Source organism: Penaeus japonicus, unplaced genomic scaffold (genome assembly GCF_977035675.1).
Source record: "Penaeus japonicus unplaced genomic scaffold, GWHDUDI00000001_assembly GWHDUDI00000019, whole genome shotgun sequence".
NCBI lineage: Eukaryota > Metazoa > Arthropoda > Malacostraca > Decapoda > Penaeidae > Penaeus > Penaeus japonicus.
Window position 1 is genome coordinate 5,139,673 of NW_028234421.1, and position 10,000 is coordinate 5,149,672.

The following is a 10,000-nucleotide window of genomic DNA, read 5'->3' on the forward strand; positions in this document are numbered from 1 at the left end:
TAATGTATGTCTACAAATCACATATATTCATATGTATATATACAAACACATACAAGAGAATACATATATATAAATATATATATATATATATATATATATATATATATATATATATATATATATATATATAATATATATATATTATACATATATGTATATACATACATATACATAAATAATATATATATATAAATATATAAATATAAATATGTATATATATATATAATATATATATATATATATATATATATATATATATATAATATATATATATATATATATATATATATATATATATATATATATATATATATATTATATATAATATTATATAATATATATATATATATATATATATATATTATATATATAATATATATATTATATATATATATATATATATATATATATAATATATATATATATTATATATATAATATATATATATATATATATATATATATATATATATATATATATAATATATATATATAATATATATAATATATAATATATATGTAGATATAGATATATATAGAAACATATATATACATATATAAATATAAATATATATATATATATATATACATAAATATATATACATATATTCATATAGATGTATATCTATGTGTGTGTGTGTTGGTGAGTGAGTGAGTGAGTGAGTGAGTGAGTGAGTGAGTGAGTGAGTGAGTGAGTGAGTGAGTGAGTGAGTGAGTGAGTGAGTGAGTGAGTGAGTGAGTGAGTGAGTGAGTGAGTGAGTGAGTGTGAGTGTGTGTGTGTGTGTGTGTGTGTGTGTGTGTGTGTGTGTGTGTGTGTGTGTGTGTGTGTGTGTGTGTGTGTGTGTTCTGGATAAGGAATGATTAATACACATACGTATGTTTGTGAGTAAAAATAATGTTATTCTTACAGTGTACCAACTTATAATGTATGAACAATAATCGAAACACTCGTACTCACATAATTACAAATACTGACGAATAATTATGAATTTCACAAGTTTCTCCTTCAATTGACAACCTTGTTTACAAATATCAATCTAAATTCTGATTTGACTTCTTCTCCCTCTTCTTAGTTTTGGAAAGAGAAATATTTCGACATGGGGGAAATTTGATTCTTATACATAATTAAGATGATATGTGATGAGAATGTTAGATGACACTGTGAGACTTTTAAATAAGATATTAAACATTGAGATCTTGATTTGACTTATTCCAAAATTATCCTTTTTGAATTTTAAACAAAACTCTACCAGAGAATTTAACACCAAAAACAATATAGGTGACTTTTTAAAAATTACCTACTATCAGAGTAATATTTGAAGAGATCCAAATCCCCATTACATACATAAAACGACAGAGACACAGATTTTAAGAGAACAAATCATCCTGCAAAAAATTCGCGATAAAAAAGCTCGCGCATGCGCAGTCGTAGTCGTGTTGTTTGGCTTGATCGATGCGGTCGTGAGTGAAGCCTCGCATCCGCTCCTCATTTCATAATTTCATCTCAATTCATGCTCCTGGGTCGTCTCTCTGTACCTAATGATGGCGTCCCAAGATGGTAGGTATATTAGAGAAGGGAGAGAGGGCGTTTGGACGAGGTTTTATCGTAGAGCAAAGTTGAAATAGAGGAGAGATGGGGGGTGATGCCCAACACTGCCGCTTGAGGGTGAATTACTGGGATGAGACAATAACAAAGGCATTTTTTCAATATTCTAGGGACGCTAGGGAATTCCACGCCTTTTTTTGAGAGTGGATGTAGGAGAGGCCATAAGAGGAAAGGCGGGATTCCGTCAACGAAGAGGAATTGAGAAGGGAAAGGGGAAAAAGGGAGGAAGGAGGAGGGAAGTGGCGGGATTGTAATAACGTCTTGGAATGAGAATCAAATGCTAATGTTCGTCGTCAATATTTTGCAGATTTTCGCGCTCGAGACCTTTATATTCGAGCTCGGAAGGCTACACACCAGTATTTATGAGAAAGTCTTTGAATATTTTGGCCATATTGTTTTGAAAAGCAGGAGATAACTGTTAAAATAGGTGTCATGCCTCTGCAACCACTTATTCTGATCATTATCTTTGTCAGCATTTTTAAAACGTTTGTAGCATCGTTGTTGTTATACATATTTTTTATATGGCAATCGTTTACATTACACCCGTGTGTCTTTCATTGGTCTATGCACCGCACCCACACGGATGCCACTGTCCACGCTCCTTCAGCTGTTGACAAAGGCCGAAGACCCAAATATATTCTAGTAAGACAGAGCATATATACCTCCTCAGTGGTTCACCTTCAAGTAAGAAACCGTTGCAAGCTCTGTTTTGTCAGAATGTTTGATGGAGGTTTGTTGTTCTCTGGTGAAAGAGCATCGAAGGTGGATAGGCCTTGTTGATCACGTGACGGGGCATTATCATTGGGTTGGACTTTAGATTGTAGGTCATTGATGACAGATCATGACAAGTTTTAAATGGATTTGGATTAAAGATACATTATTAAATTACAGGTAAAAAATTCAGTTTTGAATTTTTTTTTTTTTTTTTTTTTTTTTAGCCTATAACCATACTTTATGAAAATTTGATAGTTATCCTAACGATTGTGTGGTTTTACTCTCCTTACTTCATACATTTCATTTTTTTATATCATGCCTTCTGCAATGTGTTAAGACCCTTTGGGAATAGCTAATAGGAATTTAAGAAAAGGCTTGATTTGTTTATCTTTTAAATTGTTTGTCTAATTTTGCATATCATTTGCAGGGTTTTTGTGAATTATTCAGAAATGAGAGAAACAAATGTAATGATCATAAAGAACGCACAAATCAGTATGATTAGGTTTAATAAGTAATCTGCACAAAATAGAGTCAGCCCACAATCGCTTATTAATTTTCGCTGATCAAGCGATGCCAAAGCCTCTGTTCCATGTCTTTAGGCAATGGTTAGCAGGATAGAGCTTGGAGATCTCTCTCTGATGATTGATCGTCAAATTAGGATCCAGGCCAAGCTCTGTCTTGCTGTAAAATGTGTTGTAGATGTTTGTTAACCTTTGTCAGAGTGTGAAGTGGGGAGGCCACAATAATATAAGTCTCATTTTGGGGGTAACAAAGGTCAAGGAGGCTAAGTATTGGATTTAAGGGGATATGTCTGATAACTAATGGTTTGAACTTTCAAATAGGAAGTATTCAGAATAGTATGTTAAGTATTACACTAGTAGTTCCTCCAGAAATGATTTGTTTATTTTTATGATTATGTAGTGTATGTGCTATCCTTATCCTCTTGAAACTTGCTGTGATCTGTGATGGATGTCATATGATCTGTAGGTAAAATATACTGGCTCCCCCAAAGTAACTCAAGTGATTGCCATGGTCAGTATAGGCCAGCAAACCTTCACCTTATATACTCTGACAACAGAGAGCTTATAGGCTTCCTAGGTAATTTAATGTCAATCAAGCAACTAAGGCAAGCTAGAACATATGTGTGGAGGTTAGTTGGTCTTTGCCAGTGTGTGAAAGGTGCAATGACTATGGTGATCATTTAACCCATTGTCGACTTGGTGGCTTTGGCTCCATTTGGTCTAAACTCGGGTATTTCAAGCGTATAAGCCTAGCACCTTGGGGTATTCACCCGCTCGGACTGCAGCGAACTGCTATGTGCCAAATCACCTGGTGTATCAGTCATATGAAAAGCCATGACAAAATATCCTGTCCCTGGCTGCAAGAACTGTTACCATTTGATGTTATATCTTGTCACCCTGTATTAAATGGGTTAAGTTACTGTTCATTGTATATTGCCATAAATGAACACATAAAACAACAGTGTTAAGTATACAGAATGATCTGTTGAAAATAAAAGAAAAGCCTCAGTCACACATCAGAGGAAGTGAATCTATTCTCCCTCAGTTAATTCCAAAAAAAATTCCATTGTATATACTTTCTGTGGTAGTAAGTTGTCAAATAAGGGACTAGTCCAAGTCATGGTATCACATCATGCAGTCCTATTGTGAACACTTATCTGAGTATTTAAGAATATAAATTCCCCTTGATCACTTACCAAAATATGACATTTAACCCCTTAATGATGCTAAATCATGCCACGGCTTGGCTAGTCTTCTAGTCGTGGAAGTGAACACCATGTCATGGCTTTTATCTGGCTGACCGCCACCTCAGTGGATGCATAATCCTGTACTGTTAGGCTTGCACATTTTATAATACACCAGCATAATATCCAGGCAGAGCCAAAAATTTCCATTTGTTAATGGGTTATGGGGAGATTTTCTTTAGGTATTTTTTTGGATGAAGTTAGATAGATGAAGCTACATGAACAGTGTTAGTATACTGGGTATCTTAGATAAAGATTTTCAAGACATACTTTGTTGCAGTAATTGATGAAGGCATGAAAGAGAACTGAGGAATTTGAATAATATAGAAGTACAAAACGGAAATAAAGCTGAAATATTTTGCACTATGTACAAGATGAAATAAAGACTATATTGTATATACTCTACTAAGAGTAAGGTGATTAGAGTAGTTCCTTGGCCTTTGGTTTGTTGAAAAAGTGTCAGTAAGTAACCTATTTGCACAGCAAGATGCAGCCAGAATTCCTCACTCTAGTTCTAGGGAGTTTGTACTGGATATGCTATGCCTATACCTTTGCTGTAGTGAAGGTGTACTGGTACAATTGTTAATGAGCGTCTGCTCGAGGGCCCAAGGAACAGGAACAGTAGTTATTACTAGGGCAGTCCGTAAAGGCAAATGTTTTTCATGCTATCTTTGTTAAAACACATTTTTTCTGATCACATTTTTCTCCAAGGTATTCAGTAATTTCTCTGTCCTTCTTTATTAACCCTTCCAAGATGGGCAACATCTTGACATGTTCTGCTGAGTACCTTAAGATGTGTGTGTTTTCTGGTATTTTCCGGACCTATAGATGGAAAATGAGTATTTATGATGTATAATAGAGCATACTAACTAAAGTATTGTTTGATGGAGGGGAAGCAGCACTTAAAAGTATCATTAATCTGTATTGAAGAGCTAATCTATTCATTAATGTTGATATAATGTTATAATTTAATAGACACATTTTTTATAGCTTTTCCTTTTATTCAGAAATATCAGTATTAGTAGTAGAAATGTTTTAAAAATTATTTAAGGTATGGCACAAGACACCATGGATTGTTGGCCTGAATAGTAAGAAAAAAAATTAATTTAGTGAACAGATGCAGTATAATGCAATATATTATAATAGAGGACAATTTTTTTTATTATTTCTGTTATGTACTCTTCCCCAGTATCAGTATCTTACAGATTCTTAATACCTTTCTAAAATTTTGGAAAATTTGATTCTTCCCCAGAGTAATGAACTTTAAGCTGTAGGGTGAAGTTAACATGATAAGGAATTATATTTATGAAAAGATATAATATACACCTTATTCTTAAAAGACAAAAAGCCAGATATATCATGTAATACACAAGCTTTTGCAAAAGGGCCATGCAACATTCAGGAGTGTGTAGAGCCACATGCTTACCAGTTAGGGGTTGATGTGCTTGAGTTTATTACAAATCCATGAAACAAGTAATACGTCTAGCTTTATTATTCCTTGACTTCCAGACCTGGGGATGCTTTGGTATGGAGTGACGGGAGTATCTTTCAACCCAGCTGATCCCGCAGAAGTTATGCTGAATACGGGGACAGCAGCACCACTCCTCTCTGACCATCCTCGGCCGCTAGTCCCCACCCCGGTGTCCTACAGTGAACCCACCACCACACAACACACACAGATGGTGAGCTTTTTGGATGTTATTTGGTTGGGTGGTTGGTTGGTTGGCTACTTTGTTAAATTATTAGTGTTTTGGATATGTTTGTGTTGGATGCCGCTAGACAGATTCTGGTCTTCATCACTGGATTTTTTGGATAGTCCTTGTTTTTCTGTCCCCTTTTGAAGTGAAGAAAGTGAAATACAGCTTTTCTGTATGCTTCCTGCACACCAAAAATTGGCTTTTACTCATGCACATATGACAGCAGCAAACCCCAAATAAAAATGCATCCATTCCCACAGCTGTACGACCCAAATACAGGCGACTACAGCACTCAGTCAGAATACATGTACGAGACCTATGATGGTTACGACGAAGACTCCTCCGGGAATAGCGTTATGCAGCAGCAGGGTACGCCACCCATCACAGAGCCTGGCATGGTAGGGCAAGGGGATGAGTCTCCACCTCCCATCCCCAAATCTAAAAAGCCAAAAGTAAGTCTTAATCATTGATTGCATGTGATTGTCAAGGTTTTATAAATATGTGATCTATATGTATACATGTTATTATAGATAATAAGATTGACAAGATATGGTACTAAAGAGAGAATCTTTCAGTCAATTTTGATCAGACTATGAGATATTTATTGGTTTATTTTTTTTCTCTGAAGGTCCACCATCACCCAGCCTTAAAACTGAAGACACCCATTGCATATCAAAAAGACACAGACCTGAATGCCATCCCCATCATGAGGGAAGGAATGGGTAAGTAACCATTGAGACTGCAATACTAATACAGCATGCCAGAGATGGATCTTTTGTTTTGTTATTGATTTGATGTGTGTGCGTGTGCGTGTGTGGAGAATGATAAGACCGTGAGATTGGTTTTCTAACAATATATTTGACGTATTGTAACTACAGTTTAATTTATTTGTTAAGTAGTTTTAAAGACAATAGCTATTACATTACCAAGGGATATTTTTGGTCACTCCCAATAAAGAGTGAAGTGATATTCATGTCTTGAATAAGAATGCCCAAAAGCTCACAACCCCATTGCCGTCAGTACCATTTCCTTCTCCATGCCTTTGGATTAATTGTATATATGGTAGATATGGCAAATGTTTGTTATTTTCCGCTTGATGAATTGTGGTACTTTATAATGGTATGGTTTAGGACAGTCAAATATAGAAGTCCTTAGTCTTATATATGATATCTTTTCTAATAGGTTAAATTAAATGTGTTATATATGATTTCTTTTCTAATAGGTTTAATGAAATGTGTTTTAAGTCAATATGTTTGTTTTTATGTTTTGCATAGTGTTAGCTTTCTGTATATGGGACAGAGACACTGTGGTACATAGTAATTTAATGATTCAAATATATTCATTTGTTGATTATTCAGTACTCTTATTCTTGACATTTGCTTTCTGTCACCAAAGCTGTCTGTGAAAAGTGTGGCGCTATTGGAGTCAAGCATGCGTTCTATGGCAAGGAGCGGAAATTCTGCAGCCTGGCTTGTGTCAGAGGTCCACTGGCCCCTTCCCAGCAAATCACAGAGAAAGAAATTGAAAAGGAGCCAGTGAATGAGCCTGAGAAAAAAGTGATTCCAGTACAGAAGGTATTTACTTTTGATGTTATTATCAGTAGTAGATTTATCATTAGTATTAATGATAATATCATTATCAACATCATCTGTCCGTTTTATGAATGAACAACTTGGAATGACTTATTACAAGTCTGATTCTGCCCTTAACCCTGACACCATCTACCTTCTATGAGGAACAGGTGATAGGCCAGCCAGTCATTCCTGTGGAAGCACCTCCGTCTCCCAAGCCAGTTGTTCCAACCCCCCCTAAGCCGAGCCAGGTGGTGCAGCCCCAGCCGGTTGCTCCACCGCCTGAGCAGGTTTCATCTCAGTCGTACCTACCTCCGCCAGAGTCTACGATAGACCTAGATGGAAGCTTTCCATGGGCCTCGTCGTATCTGGATGACCAAGACTTCCGTGCAGTTCCTGTTAGTTGTTTTAAACACGTAAGTAGTGGTGCCAATCTTCATTTTGTCTTTTTTTTTTTGTGTTTGTTTTTTTGTAGACAAATTACAGAAGTTAAATAGAAAAATGAAAGCACCGTTTTCCTACATTAGGAAAGTATTTTTAAGCAGAAGGTTCATCAGTGTTCTTTTAAAATTATTTCTCTCAGACCAAAGTAAATTCATAGATGACACTAAATCCATGCATTTCAGGCACCAATGGCAGAATGTTGGGAGCAGATGGGAGCAGGGATGAAGGTAGAAGTGTCCTGCAAGGAGGAAGCAGTGACTAAAGATGCATTCTGGGTGGCCACAGTTATCGCTGTTGCTGGTGAGTTCAGTCACCTTCACCTTCTCTGATTTCTCTTGTCCTTCTGTTAGGTGTTGGTTTTTCCTGCTGTACACAAACTGTGTGTTACTTTGTTTCATGTTGCTTTCCATTTTTTAAGAATACTAAAATCTTATTTTTTCTGTGATTAATTACAATTTAGCTTAGTTTAGTCTACTTCATTGACAACAAATGACAGGTAGTATCCAAAGCATAATATCTTTCTCTATATTTGTAGTAATTTATCTGCTATTTCACATACTGTGTGTTACTGCTTATTTGGTTTCTTGGTTTATAAGTAGTGGGATGAGTAGTGGGAATTAAATATTCCTTCTTTTTTTTTTATGATAACCGTAGTATTGTCTTGGTGAATAACAGATGGATTTACTTATTTAAACCATAATATAAAATGATTGATAAGGTCAAAGAACTAAAAGATGATAATAAACTAACTTGTGATTTGCAGGCTACAAAGCAAAACTTAGGTTTGAGGGCTTTGTAGACGACAGCTCAAAAGACTTCTGGGTGGACCTTTGTTCGGAAGAGGTTCATCCTGTAGGTTGGTGTGCCACCCAAGGTCGTCCACTCATACCTCCCCGCTCCATCCAGCACAAGTACCGTGACTGGAAAGAATTTCTAATGAGGCGTTTAACTGGGGCAAGAACGCTTCCTACCAACTTTATCTCTCGTGTTGTTGAGAGCCAGAAATCAAGATTTAGGTGAGCTGAACTTGCATTATACATTATATTTTAAGAAATAATATATTTTTACCTGATTTTATACCTTTTAAGAAAAGATATTTAAATTGTAGCTTGAGTATTAACAGGAAATCTTTAGATAATTGTTTGTGTTTCATTCTCTCATCCCATTCTATGTTCTATGTTTTTCATGCAGTTTGCAACTTTTATATCTTGTATAACAACAATCATTCTCTTCATTGCCTCAGGCCTGGACTAAATGTGGAGGTTGTAGACAAGAACAGAATAGCGCAGATGAGAGTAGCGACCGTCACAGAGGTTGTTGGAAAGAGACTCCACCTGAAGTACCACGGGGCACCGCCAGATGACAATGGTAATTGTTGATATGGAGAAAACATAACCCAAAAATTTGGGGGACTTTTATTTTGCTTTCAAGATGATGATGGTCAGGTTAGGGGAAGGCTAGCATGTCACATTGATTTGTTTAAGGGAAAGAATTTAAAACTGCAGAATATCTTATGATCTATTTTTTCTTGTAGTATCATAGCTTGAAGTCTGTCTTTTTTTTTCTTTTTTTTTACTATATTTTATATAATTTTTCATTATTGAAGGATTATGCAGTAATATTGATCATATAATTACATTATTAATCTTTCTTCTTTTTCTTCTCCTCAGGGTTTTGGTGCCATGAGGATGCCCCAATTATCCATCCTGTGGGCTGGTCAAGAGAAGTTGGACATGAAATTGTTGCCAGTCAGTCGTACCACGAGAAGTGCATACGCGGTACATATGATCCAAGTGATGCACCTCCGGAGCTCTTTGTGGCCACTCCTGTGCCGGCTTTTCTTCGCAACTCCAAAATGGGTTTTGCCGAGGGGATGAAGCTGGAGGCAATAGACCCTCTGAACCTGTCAGCCATTTGTGTTGCAACAGTCATGAAGGTTGGTGGTCTAAGGGGATATTGCAATGGTCTTTTCTCTCTGATTTAAGGAATCTTTTTTAGTGTTGGGTCCCTGTCATCTTTTTCTTTTTCTTTTCTTAGTCTTGTTGTTGCCTCCTCATCCCCCTCCACATGTTATTCCTTCTCCTCCTTGTTCACCATCCTCCTCTTCCTCCTTTTCCTACATCTCCTCCTCCTCCTGTATTTCCTCCTGCATCTCCTCTTCCTCCTCCTCCTGCATCTCCTCTTCCTCCTCCTCCTGCATCTCC

At 36.1% G+C, this 10,000-nt stretch overlaps 2 protein-coding genes across 2 annotated transcripts in view; one reads left to right on the forward strand and one right to left on the reverse strand.

The window, feature by feature from the left end:
- LOC122263869 (WW domain-binding protein 4) overlaps window positions 1-1,057 on the reverse strand; it is an 8,264-nt gene extending 7,207 nt beyond the window's left edge. The window contains exon 1 of the mRNA XM_086547270.1: window positions 958-1,057. Coding sequence (XP_086403396.1) covers window positions 958-959 — 2 coding nt within the window. The 5' untranslated portion in view covers window positions 960-1,057. The remainder of the gene's footprint in view (window positions 1-957) is intronic.
- Window positions 1,058-1,421: 364 nt separating this feature from the next.
- Window positions 1,422-10,000, forward strand: part of LOC122263871 (polycomb protein Sfmbt-like) — a 17,249-nt gene continuing 8,670 nt past the window's right edge. The window contains exons 1-10 of the mRNA XM_043032515.2: window positions 1,422-1,557; window positions 5,594-5,766; window positions 6,042-6,233; window positions 6,410-6,503; window positions 7,177-7,355; window positions 7,523-7,768; window positions 7,979-8,096; window positions 8,560-8,812; window positions 9,040-9,164; window positions 9,467-9,732. Of these exons, the coding sequence (XP_042888449.2) occupies window positions 1,539-1,557; window positions 5,594-5,766; window positions 6,042-6,233; window positions 6,410-6,503; window positions 7,177-7,355; window positions 7,523-7,768; window positions 7,979-8,096; window positions 8,560-8,812; window positions 9,040-9,164; window positions 9,467-9,732 (1,665 nt within the window). The 5' untranslated portion in view covers window positions 1,422-1,538. The remainder of the gene's footprint in view (window positions 1,558-5,593; window positions 5,767-6,041; window positions 6,234-6,409; window positions 6,504-7,176; window positions 7,356-7,522; window positions 7,769-7,978; window positions 8,097-8,559; window positions 8,813-9,039; window positions 9,165-9,466; window positions 9,733-10,000) is intronic.